At 39.5% G+C, this 15,523-nt stretch overlaps 1 protein-coding gene across 1 annotated transcript in view; it reads right to left on the reverse strand.

The window, feature by feature from the left end:
- LOC126188311 (ubiquitin carboxyl-terminal hydrolase 8) overlaps window positions 1-15,523 on the reverse strand; it is a 234,883-nt gene that overhangs the window by 69,562 nt on the left and 149,798 nt on the right. Inside the window, exons 9-11 of the mRNA XM_049929908.1 lie at window positions 13,207-13,331; window positions 6,713-6,798; window positions 6,488-6,619 (exon numbers count right to left, since the gene is read on the reverse strand). Of these exons, the coding sequence (XP_049785865.1) occupies window positions 6,488-6,619; window positions 6,713-6,798; window positions 13,207-13,331 (343 nt within the window). The remainder of the gene's footprint in view (window positions 1-6,487; window positions 6,620-6,712; window positions 6,799-13,206; window positions 13,332-15,523) is intronic.

Consider the following 15,523-nt stretch of genomic DNA (forward strand, 5'->3'; position numbering starts at 1 on the left):
CATATTATTGTGTATCTGTGCATGTTTCTGCATGTCTCTATGTATTTTTATACATCTTTATGCTTCTTTCCTCTTATCAAGCTCCTCTCACAACCATGAACCCCTATTTTGCCCATTTCTGTGTCATTCCCATTTCCTTTATGACATTCCTGCCACAATGGACCCTTGTTCCATGTTTCTGCACCAGTTCAGAAACATATCCCTTTCCCTGGCTAAAACCCAGTGCCACATCCTGTTTCTCAAACAATGGAATCTCCTCCCCCCCCCCCTCCACCCTCCAAATGGCCTAACAGCCCTCCATAAGTTATCCAACCTGCTGACATCCTACTGCTGCCTCAGGGCACCTCTGTCTAACCCCTATCATACCCACAGTGTTCTTCTTTGACCAGCCTTCATATCAGCTAAACACTGCTTAGCTGTCCTTTTCAACTTGCCACATCCCCCAAACTCCCTACCAACCCTCCACCAGACCAAGAGCCAAAACATTCCCGTAACATTGTTGTTACACTTCCCACCAAAAACCTCAGCTCCACAGAAGTTTCAGATCCAAGACATCACCTTCAGCCCTACACCCAAATTTAACCATGCTGGACTTGTCAAAGACCTATCCTTCTTCGCCCGATCCCTGCAATTAAAGCAATTCTTTGTTGACAATCCTTGCAACCAATACTACCCTCATTCCAACACTGAACCCTGCCTCTTCCAGTTCATATGACCATCCAACCATGATCCTCCCACCCTCCCATCCAACCACCTGCTGGTCACCTTCCAGAAAATCCTTACCTCCAACTTAGCCTCACTGTCCTTCCCCAAGTCCCTTCCCTAGAACAACAACCTTCCAGTAGAAAACAGCCATATACAACCTCAAAACAAATCCTGATCTAATCATCCTACCTGCAGACAAAGGTTCCACCACTGCTGTTATGAATTGCAGTGACTATCTGGCAGAGGGCCTCTGCCAATTATCTGAGCCTTCCACCTACAAACTCTGCCACAGTGATCCCATCCCAGAAGTCCAACACAAACTCCAATCCCTGCTTAAAACCTTAGGCCTTTCCTAGAACATCTCCCCTGGATCCATTTCCCTCCTCACCCCTATGACAACCCACACACTGACCTCCTACATACTCCACAAAATCCACAAACCTAACAATCCTGGATGCCCCATTGTGGCTGGTCATTGTGCACCCACTGAAAGAATTTCAGCCCTTACTGACCACACCTCCAACCAATACCCCGTAATCTAGCCTCCCACATCAAAGACACCAACCTCTTCCTTCACTGACTCTCTACCATCCCCAGCCCTTTACATCCGGGATCCCTACTCAACACTGTTGATTCCACCTCACGATACACCAACATCCCTCATGCCCACCATCTTACCACTACTAAACACTACCTTTCCCTACATCCTGCAAACTCCAGACCCACTACCTCATTCCTCATACATCTCACTAACTTTATCCCAACCCACAACTACTTCTCATTTGAAGGGAAAGTACACAAACAAATCCACAGCACAGCCACTGGCACCCGCATGGCACACTCCTATGCCAACCTTTTGATAGGCCATCTAGAGGAGATGTTCCCAGCCTCTCAAAATACCAAACCCCTAGTCTGGTTCAAGTTCACTGATGATATTTTCATGATCTGGACTCGCGACCAAGACATCCTATCTTCATTCCTTCACGACCTCAACATCTTCTCTGCCATCCGCTTCACGTGCCACCTTCCTAGATGTTGACCACCTCCTCTCTGATGCCGCCCCCCCCCCCCTACATTAAACCAACCAACCACCAGCAGTACCTGCATTTTGACAGCTGTCAGGCCTTTCACACCAAAAATTCCCTCACCTGCAGCAACAGAAACTCCCTTGCTCAGTATGCTGAGGATCTCACCAAGGTTTTCATAGACTGGCGCTATCCCCCAGACCTAGTCCACAAACAAATCTCCCATGCCATTTCCCCTCACATCCCAATCCTCCCACCACTCACCAGCCAAAGACGAGTGTTCCTTTCATCACCCAGTGCCACACCAGACTGGAACAACTGAACCACATCCTTCAGCAGGACTTTGATTACCTATCACCGTGCCCTGAAATGAGGTGCATCCTACCAAAGATACTTCCCACCCCTCCTAAAGTAGAGTTCCATCGTCCACCCAACCTCTGAAACATCCTAGTACATCTCTGTGTCACTGCCAATCCCAACCCCTTACCAGAAGGATCATATCCCTGTGGAAGACCCAAGTGCAAAACCTACCCAATCCACCTACCCAGTACTTCCTGTTCCAGTCCTGTCAAATGTTTATCTTACACCATCAGGGGCTGGGCCACCTGTGAAAGCAGCCATGTAATTTACCAGCTCTGCTGCAGCCATCGCATGGCTTTTTATATTGGTATGACTACCAACCAGAAGTGTGCCAGAATGAACGGCCACTGCCGAACTGAGGCCAAGAGCAAGGTGAACCACCCTGTGGCACAGCATGCAGCTGAACACAACACACTGGATTTCAATGGCAGCTTCACTACCTGAGCCATCTGGATCCTTCCCTCCACCATCAGCTTTTCTGAAATGTGCAGGTGGGAGTTATCCTGACAATGCATTCTCCGCTTCTGTAAGTATCCTGGCATCAACATATTGTTCCCACTCCTTCACCCAACAGTTTCCACCCCTCTGTCCTATCATCTCCTTCCCATTTTCATCTCTACCCCGTTTATTTGCAGCTCTCGCTCTCTGCGAACACATCTGCCTGTCTTTCTCCACTCCTCTCTTTTTTTGCTCCTTTTTCCCCCACTCCCTGCCCCACAACCTCCTGATGTTGCACCTGTTGGCAGTCTAGTCCTTGCACACTCCACCAGATAGCATCCATCTCTCTCCACACCCATACACCACTATTCCTTGCCCTTCCCCTTCCCTTCCCTACTCCCTCCAGATTGCTGCTTGCATCCCATGTGATGTTGCATTCTGGCCCAAGATGCTGGAGTTGGCAGTCGCGCGTGCGCGTGCGTGTGTGTGTGTGTGTGTGTGTGTGTGTGTGTGTGTGTGTGTGTGTGTTTTACTGACGAGGGTTGTGGCCAAAAGCTGTATGTAAGCATCTTTTAACTGTGCCTGTCTGCAACTTGACGTGTCTTCTTTATGGTAGGTAGCAATCTGTTTTTTCCTACACTGCAGGTCCATTATATGTACCTAAGAGGACACAGATATGTGTATACAATGAAACAGTTACTTCAGAATAGGGAATAATCAGATTTGGTATGGCACAGGGACCAATATTGGGTCCAGACTCATTATTGTAACTAATGTCCGCTCCCGGTAGCTGAATGGTCAGCACGACAGAATGTCAGTCCTTAAGGCCCGGGTTCGATTCCCAGCTGGGTTGGAGATTTTCTCCGCTCAGGGACTGGATGTTGTGTTATCCTAATCATCATCATTTCATACCTATCGACATGCAAGTCACCAAAGTGGCGTCAAATTGAAAGACTTGCACCCGGCAAACAGTCTACCCGACGGGAGACCCTAGTCACATGACACGACATTATAACTAATGAGTTATTTGCTACCGATGAAGCAGAAACAGTTCTATGCCACAAACTGCTTTACAGTGTGAGGTGGAGGGTACTTCTACTGCAACTATCTAATATCCTTTCCATTGGTAAATGATACATGGGAAGAATTACTATTGATAAACTTCTGCATTAGCTCTAATTTCTCAAGTTCTGTCACTGTGGTCGTTTTGTGAGATATATGTGGAGGAAGTAAGAAGTTGCTGATCTCTTCATGGAACATACTCTCTCAATTTCAATAGTAAATCTCATGATAATGCACAATGTCTCTCCTTTAGCATCACCTGCTGCAGCTTGTTGAGCAATTCCATAACCCTCATACCAGGTAAAACACACATCACAAAGCCTGCCACTCTTGATTAGTCCATGTCTATTTCTTCTATTAACCCTACTTGGTAACTGTCCCAGACTGATAAACAATACTCAAGAATCAGTTGAACAGGTATTTTGTAAGCAACCACTTTCATGAGTAAATGCCACGCCTTTAAGATTCTCCTCTTCCTACTATTTGTTTTATGTGATAGTACTACTTTTTGTCTCTCCGAATGGTTATTCCTACTGTTTATAGCAATCTGTCACCAATAATAGTAGTTGGTAACTTCTCATATGTATCTGAAATATGTTGCATTTATTTATGTTCAGCGACAACAGCCATTCCTCCACCATTCATTAATGCTATGAAGGTCTTCCTACAGTTCACAACAATCTCCTCACACTGTTACCTACTTACAGACAACTGCATCATCTACAAACAGCCTCAGGGAGCTTCTGACAGTATTCACTAGATCTTCTATGTATAATGAAACAGAAAAGGTCATTTTACAGTTCCTCGGGGTGCTCATAAAATTATCTTCATACTTGTCAATTTTGTTCTGTTACGACTGACAGGAATGACAGTGTGGAACTGAATCAAATGTCTTCCTGAAGTCAAGGCACATGGCATGAGGCTGAGTGCTGATGTCTATGGCATTCTGGATCTCGTGGAGGGACAGAGTGAGCCGAGTTTCATAAGAACTTTACATTGTTTGTGGAGTCCATATTGACTTTTTTGGTCTCCAAGAACGTCTTAATATGAGAGCAGAAAACAAGTGCCATAATTCTACAACAGACTGACATCAGCGATATAGGCTTATAGTTAGGTGCATCTGTCCCACGACTTCTTGAAAATTGAAATGACCTGCATTTTTTAAAGTCACTAGGAATCCTTTGTTGTTCCAGTGACCTACAATAAGCTGCTACTAGAGGGGGAGCATGTTCTTTCAGATAATATCTGGAGAATCTTACAGGTATCTCATTTAGTCCAAATGTTTTTCCTCTACTAAGAGATTGCAGTCACTTTTCTATTTAGCAATCACTTATCTCAATACCTGCTAGGGGTTGGGAGTGGGGGTTGTATAGAGATGGACAAGGATACTGTATAGGTTCCATGGTCAGCAGAATACCACTATCAGGAGGGGTGGGAAGGATAGTGGGTAGGAAATTCCTCATTGCAGGGCATGTCAAGAGGTAGTTGAAACCCTAGTGGAGAATGTGATTTAGTTGCTCCAGCCATGGGTGGTGATGAGTCACGGAGGGAATGGTCCTCTGTGGCTGGACAGTGGGATTTTGGGAGGTGGTGGGTGACTGAAGACAGAAAGCACAGGAGATCCGATTTGTAGAAGGTTGGTATGGTAATTATGGTCTGTGAAGGCCTCAATGAGACCCTCTGTATACTTTGAGATGGACCGCTTGTCACTACAGATGCGACGGTGATGGGTGTCTAGACTGTATGGAAGGGACTTTTGGAGTTGAATGGTTGGCAGCTGTCTAAGTGGAGGTATTGCTGGTGGATGGTAGGTTTGGTATGAACAGAGGTACTGGTGAGGTGAAGATCAACATTGAGGAAGGTGGCAAGTTGGGTTGAGTAGGAATTGAATTTACAACTCCTTCCACTATACAGATAACTTCTGAATGTTTAATAATATTAACAATGTGTGTGTGTAGTTGGTGGGGGTGGGGAAGGGGGGGGGGGGGGGGGAATCCAGGAGCAATATGGCATGAGACAGAGAATTTACTATCTCAAAGAAATAAGGTTGCATAATTAATCTTTTGTTTGTTTGCAGGTACATTTCTGCAGGCCTGGTAGACATTTGAATCCATACAGCAATGCAGCATGCTGCTGAAGCAGCCAACAGGAAATGGTGAAGCCTTTCTCCATTTCATCAAACTAAATGACCACTCCTTGTGATTGATCAACATTTTTCAATGAGAAACTGTATTTTCTATTGTAAAAAATGACTCATTCCACATTATAGACAGAGATTGCCGTTATGACCCATGGAATAGGTAGATAAATATACTAAAGACAAGTAGTATTCCTTCAAGTGTAACACTTTCAGACCCTCTGGCTACAACTGTGTACATTATCTTTTACTGTGTCTTAGCTGCAACGTAAGTATTTTTTCCCAATGGAAACCTGAGGTACACATTTCTGAATGTTCAACCTCTTTATCATGTGTAAGTACTGCCAACTGTTGGGCATCACTTTGAAAATATCAGCAAGTCAACATAGCAGCGTGCATTGCTGCTCGTGACCACCAGCTTGGTTCGCTGTATTCCACAGTATAATTGAATATTGTTATTGTTATTTTGCTTGGTAATTATTAGATGATCATTTTACTATTGATTACAACAGAGAATATTCCATAATTAGTTATTTTAGTCCATATATGTAGATGTATGTAAAATGAAGCCAAGTGTACAAAGTATGTCGTGAAAACTGATACACATTTTTGTACAAATCTTGCATGTAAAATCATTAAAAAATCATCTAAGAGCAGTACCAAAAACAAATATTTTCTTCCCTCCAGAACAAAAATTCAGGTCTCAATGGATTAAGCCTCAAGCAAAATTTTCACTGATAGTTAATGAGCCACAACTTACCACAACACCATAAACAGAGTACAATTTCTTCTGGTGAGGGGTGGAGAACATCTCATTTGGTCGAGAAACAATTCCAGGTTTGCTTGTCCTGTCGACTTGGGGTGTTTTGGGGCTCCGATCAGGTTCATGCAGCTAATAAAAGTTTATAAAACCAATTTAATACAACATTAAAGCATGTTCCAAGACAAAGATTTCAGTATGGAGCTAATTCCTGTATTTACTTACCTTAGCTAAGTCTGGAGATGAATGGGATCGTTTCATTGGGCTAGAAGTTGAAGGACCATCATGTCTGAGGTGGGTGTAATAAACACCTAGTGGAAAAATGTAAATTGACAACATTTATATTTTTCACAGAACTGTTACAATTAATCAACATAGTTACTTTAATTAATCAACATATTTACTAAGAACAAAGTCTCTTGCAGGTCTAGAGAATATTTCACATGAAATTATAATAAAAAAGCAAACAACAACAATTTATGAGGTTTTCCCTCTGAATGTTTACTTTTGTTCTACAAATACAGCAAAATATATCTTTGTTTCTGCAACACTGTGGGTAGCTTACTACTTCGTCTAAGTACGGCAAATACGAGGTGGGACCCAAAAATAACCGGAATTTCTTTCTAGAAAGCAGATACTTTATTGTTTTCAAATACAACCTTAATCTCCTATGAAGTACTCTCCATTAGCATTAATACAGTTGTCCAAACGTTCATTCCAGTGTTCGAAGCACCTTTTAAATTCGTCCTCTTTGATACTTGCTAGCACTTTCATGACATTGCGTTTTACGTCTTCCACATCCACAAAATGCTTCCCTCTCAAGTCTCTTTTTATCCTCGGGAATAGGAAGAAGTCCGAGGGTGCTAAATCTGACAAATAGGGTGTGTGGGTCAAGGTAGTCATCTTCGTTGAGGCCAAAAACTGGAGATTGCTGAGAGCCGTGTGTGCGGGAACGTTGTCATGATGCAGGAACCACATGCCAGAATCCCACAAAGCCGGATGTTTTCACAACAAACTTCTGCAAAGCCATTTCATAACCTCCAAATAGAATTGTTGGTTTACTGTCTGGTTTTCAGGGGCAAATTCAGAGTGTACGATCCCTTTGATGTCAAAAAAACAGATCAACATCGTTTTCACATTCGATTTCACTTGTCGAGTTTTTTTTTGGTCGAGGTTAGCCAGGTGACTTCCATTGTGATGACTGTTGTTTACTTTCTGGATCGTACCCATAGCACCATGACTCATCACCTGTAATGATTTGTTTGAAAAAATGTGGATCATCTTTGAACGCATCCTTCATTTCGAGACAGGCTTGAATGCAACGATCCCTTTGATCTCCAGTAAGAAGCTTCAGCACTAATTTTGCTGCCACTCTTCGCATCCCCAAATTGATGGTCAAGATGCACTGAATTGAGCTCCAGGACAACCCACACAACTTCATGAGTTGGTCGATTGTCCTGCGTCGATCTTCACTGATGAGATCACGGATTTTGTCAATGTTGTCTTCGCTTCGAGCAGTTGAAGGTCAACTGGAACGGGGCTGATCTTCAACCACCATTTCTCTCTTTTTAAACTGAGAAAACCATTCATACCCTTGCATTTTACTATGACCATGGTATTTGTAGGCTGTCTGAATCATCGCAACTGTTTCTGCTGAGTTCATGCCGAGCAAGAAACAAAACTTCCCTGCCGCATGTTGTTCGTAAGAACTAGCCATTTCCTCGTGTCACGTCTGCACTGTACGCACACTCAAAGAACTGTCAATGAAACCACACTTCTCACTGTTGGGTGATGCCGCATGGCAGAATGACTCAGCAGAGCTCCTACTACAACCCTCTGGCGGCGCAACCTGCTACTACAAGTACATGATGTGCAGCATTACGATTCCGGTTACTTTTGGGTCCCCCCTCATATATGAGCCTCAGTGGCTGTGTAACAATGGCATGTGTCAGCATCATAAGCCCTACATCTGTTTACACTTCTGCATACCAATTAGTTGCAGTGACACTGATTTTGGAAGAATGTGCACTGAATGTGCGATGCCAAATATTAAATCATATATGGATATTTTGCAAGGGTAGATATGTCCAGTAAATAATTAAAGATATCATTTTATTTCTAATACACTTTACTCTTTAATTATTGTAAGCTGCTGCATATTATCACTTCTTGCAAACAGAGGAAAAGCACAAAACCAAATAATATCTTTGCAGTCTACTTCCAGTTTCAGAATAACTGTTCTCTAGTGTTCATTACATATTTATTTATGTGTGTCAAACTAGGAATTTATGGTTATAACAAATGTTCTTACTTTTGGTAACAGAATACCAAGTAATAAATATTTTGCTTTGGTAAATATAAGAATACAGTCACTGAAATGCTTATTTGTGCAGTTCTGTTTAACAGACATCCCAATAATAAGACAGCACTTGCAGGTATGTATCAGCAGATGGTAAAGTAAGCTTAACATTTTGCAATGTTCATTGTGATGAAAAGGGCAATGTCGTCGTAATAATTTTCACTGTTAAGTACTGTATGTTGCTCATATACTGAATATCAAGAATCTGTCAATATGGCATTACAGATATTTTTAAGTTAATGAGATACAACACATGACAACAAATATACAGCAATATCGCATATAGTCCACCCACCATAGATTCTTGTAAGAAATTTTAATCTTCACCCAATGACAAAGGTAAAAAACAGGGCAGGGAGGGAAGGGGGAGAGTGGAATGAAAAATATATACAAACATTACAGAGTGCACTTGAAGCAGGTCAAAAAAGCATGCTCCACATTCAAAATGATGTGCAGTGGATGAAGGACAATGTCATTGACATATTTTTTCTTCTAACAGAAAAGATTGCTTCTGTTTGCTATGCAGGTTGTTTTGTATACTATGAAAGGGATCTAAACTGGATAGATTTTTTTACTTCGAATTCCACATCTTGAAGGTAAGACTGGCTAATCTTTCTGTCTTCATGTAATTTGTATGTTTTTTTCTTCCCCCCCCCCTTTTTTTTACAATCTATACTGCCTGATTTTGAATTGTCATGATTTGTATACTGTTCTATCTTTCACATGTCTTTGGATGAAAACCACTTATCCGAGGTTCTTAAGAAATATGGAAATCATGTATAGAAGGTAGTAAAATGAAAACAAGATAGATGGAAAATGTAAGTACAAGGTTTATTATTTCAAAAGTAACTGCCATACCTGTTAATACATTTATATCACTGTGACACAAAACAGTCAATGCCTTCATGGAAATATGTTTGTGGTTACCTTTGGAACCATGGTTGTACCCAGGCGGAAATCTCTTTGTCTGAAGCAAATCAACAGTCATGAATGTCTTCCTTCAGAACTCCAAACATGTGGAAATCCAATGTGAAGAGATTGGGACTTTATAGAGGATGTATAAGGCCTGCCCAGCAAAACTTCTATGTTGTAGTCAAAACAAGGTTGGCAATATGTGGGCCCACTGCAAAAGTTTCACTGGGAAGCCGTTACACATCCTCCATACAGTCCGGATCTCCCCCCATGCAAGTTCCATATTTTTTGGGCCCTGAAGAAGACATTTGTGGCCACTGATTTGCTTCAGATGGAGAGATGCAGGCACGAGTACAATCATGGTTCCGTAGGCAATTGCAAACATTTTCTCACGAAGACAGGGGGATAAATGTATTGCCCATTATGCCAATTCCTGCGGAATAATAAACCATTTACTTACTTTTTTCTATCTGTCTCATTTTCATTTGACTGCCCCTTATATGAGTAATAAAAATAAATTGCGGCAAATCAGTGATATATTAACTATCCAAAACTGCAACAACAGAACGTGTTCATGTGTGTCTTTGTTTAATGAGTGACATATTTTGCTTCTGCAACAGCTCTTTATTTTCAAAAATGTTTGCTTTGCAACAGAGCATCATTAATAGTGACTTTGAGATGTGTGTACAGAAACAACTCTCAGAGATATGTTGCAGTTAGAAGACGTCATTACATCCATGAGACTGTTCAACGCTCGTATGTTTCAAAGGAATATTACCACTCGATATTGTGTGTGAAGAAATAATTGATCCAAGTGCCTCTTCTCTGGTACATCATCCTTGTTGAATGAATCAGATTGTGCAAATACTGAATTTGGCTTATAAAGAACCAATATTTGCACCTATAATACAGGTGGACCAGATTAAGGAAGAAATGAATCTGTCTACGGAACGAACAAACAACCGAAAAGCTCAAAAATGCTATAATTCAAGAAAAGAAGAAAACACAAAATAGCTTTTGCTGGTTGGTCTTCATTAACTCCATGATTTAGGCGGGTACAATATGAAGAAACGTTGCTTTTTTGAATTTCGATACAGTTTATTTTTAGTACCATTAACTAGTTTTCACATCACTGCAGGCTCATCTTTAGATGAAGGTGTAACAGAAACATTATCCAGACCATGTGTAGCTAGACAGCTATGGCCATGCTGTTGGCAGAAATAACAGAAATTTAGTTAATGAAAACTTTTTATGATGTCTAGCATAACAAAATTAATTTGTCATGGATGCTGTGTAGCAGTGCCATGTAAGCACCCCTAAAACATGGCAATCTTAATTTCATAAAATGTCCCCCCCCCCCCCCCCCCCCAATCAGGACCACCACCATAGCATCTAACTGCACATAATGCGCCTGTAACAGCTCTTTCCCATGATCCATGATGAGCCTGCAGTGGCTTGAAAACTGGTCAATGGTACCGAAATAAATCATGTTAAAATTCATAAAGAGAGAATGGTTGCATACTGTATACAAATAAATTGCCAATTTAAATCACAGCTGCCATTCACCATCCACAATAGATACAGAGAAGAAAAGCATAAATGCATGCCACAAATCTATTCTTGATAAAGAAACCACATTAAGCTAATCTCATTTAAAATAAAATAATGTGATGTTGTAGCAATTATTGTCCACAGAATGGTTGCAGTTGTCTGGATATCATTCACAAGACAAAAGAGATGCTGCATCTCTTGAAGGACAATATATCTACCTACTCGTAACAGCTGATGTGATCAGGCAGGTGGAATTAATAATTGTGAAGATGACAGTGACACTTGATGATTTGGGAAATTCTGGTTTCTTTGCCATTTGTAAATCATCCAGGAAAGAACATTCCTTGTTTGTTTATCATCCATTTATAAGCGTATAAACTTTGCCTGCCTATCATCCATTTACATGCCCGCATGTCGTATCTGGCTCCATTTAATTTTCATTACAGCCGCAATTTATACAGTCTGTTCTCTGATCCACTTGTTTGTTATTCCATCCCTCCAACTAGTTCTCAACAAACATCACAACACTGCTTGCCGAGAAAGCAACAAAAGATGAATGGTTTTGTACTAAACCCAAAACTGTTAACACACATTCATTATTAATTTACCTTTTCAGGGTCATGGGACGCTTAGTTTTGTTAACTGTTACATTAAACACATTTCAAGATCTTTTTTGTTGTTATTAGTTATGTCTTCATTGTTAACTTGCAACTTTTCCTTTTCAATGTATTCACTGTACATGATTATAGTGTAGCTATAGTTGAATTTTAGGCTCACTTTGAAACTTCTTGTTTTTTTTCCCCCATTTGTCCCTGAAACGCATTTGTGGTAGAGACCAACAACACAATATTATCATCAATATGAAGAAGGCTCAGATGTGTTCCATCAACACACGTTCTTCTTTGGTTCCCATTTAAGAATCAGAAAACTTCCTCTACAGATGCTTACAATAACTTTGCTGACATGGAGCCTCATTGGCTGAGCCTTTTCTCACTTCTAAATTCCTCAGTGTCCTTAAGAAGTCGAAAGGAGACTGCAGCACTGATATATATGTCCTTCAGTATACAAACATAGACTGAATTGGTACCCTCTTGCTCAAGAGCTCCTTGCAAAAACTTTTGTTCAGAGTCAAAAGCTTATACAATACTTCTGAAGCCCAGGTAAGGCAAAAATTCACTTCAACTGCTCCGCTTAATTATATCCATTTTTACAATCAGTTTCTCATTTTGCTCGTACAACTATGTTTCCATTTTTACTTATCATGCCATATGTCATCTTAACAGAAAAATTTGACGTCTTTCTCAAAATAAGTTTATTTTTTGCATTGTTAATTTGTTTCTATAATCAAGAATTCATATCATCTTCTGGCATCTTGAAAAATTTTCTGAATATTTTTATTTAACTTATCATGTTCCTTGCATTATTTGTTGGAAACTACTGCCATTTCTTTTTAATTATGAGCTGCAATACATTTACATGACTCCTTTCTGAAGCAAAGTTAGATTTACTAGATTAGTGAGTATAATAATTTTCATTTGATTTCCTTTTCTTTTGCTTTTTTCAGAGCTTGGTTATTCAAATGTTCCAGGGATCATAATTGCAACCTTTCACAATGATGTGTAATGAGTCAGAGTCACAATGATAGTACAATTTCTTAGTGAAAAAGGCAACATTCTCATTTTTTCCATGTCAAGTGCTTAACTGACTCACATAAGGGAGAACTGTAGGATCTTCAAATAATGAATTAACATTTCACTGACACCAACTGAGACTGCCTCATTAGAAAGACGAAACATGTCTGGGTGTATAAATAAAATTCATGTGCAGTATGACAAAAAAGCATTTTTTTGCTAACTACTACAATTTAAATTTAAAAATGTGTGAAATGCATAATTACCTTTTCCAGGAACTGGTTTTTCCTTCTCTTGTGTTTCATGTTCCTTTTCTTTTCTTTTCGCCACCTGTTCTATCCCCAACTTCTCTTGTTCTTTGAGTTCTCTCTGTTTCTTTTCAGCGACTTTTCTGTGCAATAATAATAAAATGAATTTGAAAAAATACACTATTATGCAGATGACTTAAAAATTACAACAACAACAACAACAACAACAGCAAAATGGTGAATCAGTTTTGTGCCTCAAACCATCAGCAGTAGCAAATCTCTGACTCCAATCCCAATGCATGCATATTTTCCTAGTTAGCTACGTTTTTTATGCCCCACAACCCCAATAAAAGTTATAACAATGTATTTCCTTAACTGTTACATACATTTCAATAAATTTTAAAAATGTTTACATAAAAAATCAAAGATATTTACTGTCTGTTGACCACTTGTCAATAAAATAAAAAAAAAAATGTCATTAGTGAGCCAAAATACAAACTCTGCTAAGCTGATCCCAAGCTGTAGCCACCTCATGCAATTGAGGAGGAGGGAGGGAGGAACATCATCATAAAAAAAACCTTGGCTCACCAGTTCCAGGTGATAGTACCTTGTGAGGGCTTCATGTTAGGATTACAGTGAAGAATTCAAGGGTAGTGAAGATGAAAAGAATGGATCTTCAAATGGTATAACTGGGTGGAAAAGCAACTCCAGAAAAAAAATCCACACTGTGACTGACATGCAACAAGTGGTAAAGTGGTCACTCACTGTATGTTCACCAGGGATGTGGCTGGAAATGTTTTCCTTGAAACTAACAACCTCGAGTAGTATCATCAACAAGCAGTCAACAATCAACATGCACTTTGTAAGAGATTTTACTCCTGGGAGTAACCAATCTCCCATTTTCAAGGAAATGAGAAGTAGGGACATTCAGGTTTTGGGTGCCTAAAACACGAGTAGTTCACTTTTAAAAACAAGAAATCTTAAAACTTTAATAAACTTTTACGGTAAAAAAATATAATGGTAAAATTACTGTACGAAACAAGATTTACTAATGAACATGGTTTCAGTTCAGAAGGATTCAGGATATTTACAAGAAAACCAGGAAAAAGAGTTATGAAAAATGAACCTCTATTTGGAAAAGTTTCATTGTAAATAAAAACATATTACATGCAGCAAAAATGAGAAATTTTATATTTTTTTATATTAGTTATATTACTTGGGGGATGTCAATGTACAAATGGCAAAGAACATCAGCACATAGCCATAATAGGAAAATTTCTTGCAAATAAAAGAACCAATGCCAAATAGATAAGGCTCTTAAAAGACTGTGCAGACAGCATAACAGAGTACTAAAATCTACTTCAAAGCACTCCCTAGAAAACAAACTACATGGATATCAAATCCAATCTGTGGTGAAAAACAACTTGATCACATTGCTATAAGCAAACATTTTGCAGTGGAGATACTCCATTTAAAATTTGCTAAGAATGCCAGATTAGATTCAGACCACAAATCTACCCACCTATCTGTCATTAAATTCAACATCAGACCAATTTTTTTTTTGGGGAGGGGGACTGCCCCAAATAATTTGACACCCGAAAGTTATCTGCAGAAAATTATATCAAAATTCATTTGTAAAAAAAATTATACTTGGAAAAAACTTGAAAATGACTATTCAGTCTGCAGAAGAAACTGTTCCTCTTAAAAAGAACTGGAAACATGCATAGTGGAATGATGTTTGTGATGAGTTAATTATAAAGAGCTTGGAATATCTCGAATGCAAATATAAATAATGATAACAGTGAAAATTTTATAGAAGCCAGAAACCTGAATCAATAGGTCTCGAAAACATCAGAACATCAGAGTACAACATATAGAAGAACACAACATATGGAAGATCAACTAATGTCAGATGAGTAATATTTTAAGCAGAATACAAGTGATTTTTATAAAACATTCAAAAATTCTACAGATTTAAACTCCACATAGTTTACAATTTGCATATCAAAAAACACAGAAGACGGCATATAACAACACTGAGAACTGCAGGATACTTGTGAACCATTCGAAGAACTACACAAATGCAATCCACCAGCTACAATCCACCAGAAGCAGAATTTGATTTTCATAACATAATCCAAATACAACCACACTCAAAGCCACCAACAATAGAGCACATCAGAGAAACAACTGAAAAATATACAGCATCAGAAGAATACAATATAGTTGCTCAATTATGGGAAAATAGGAAAATTATTCTATGTTTAACCAAAATCAATAATGAAATTTCTTGTCAAAAAACAGCTACCATCAGAATAGACATTGACATTATGAC

The sequence above is a fragment of the Schistocerca cancellata genome, chromosome 1, assembly GCF_023864275.1.
Source record: "Schistocerca cancellata isolate TAMUIC-IGC-003103 chromosome 1, iqSchCanc2.1, whole genome shotgun sequence".
Taxonomy (NCBI): Eukaryota; Metazoa; Arthropoda; class Insecta; order Orthoptera; family Acrididae; genus Schistocerca; species Schistocerca cancellata.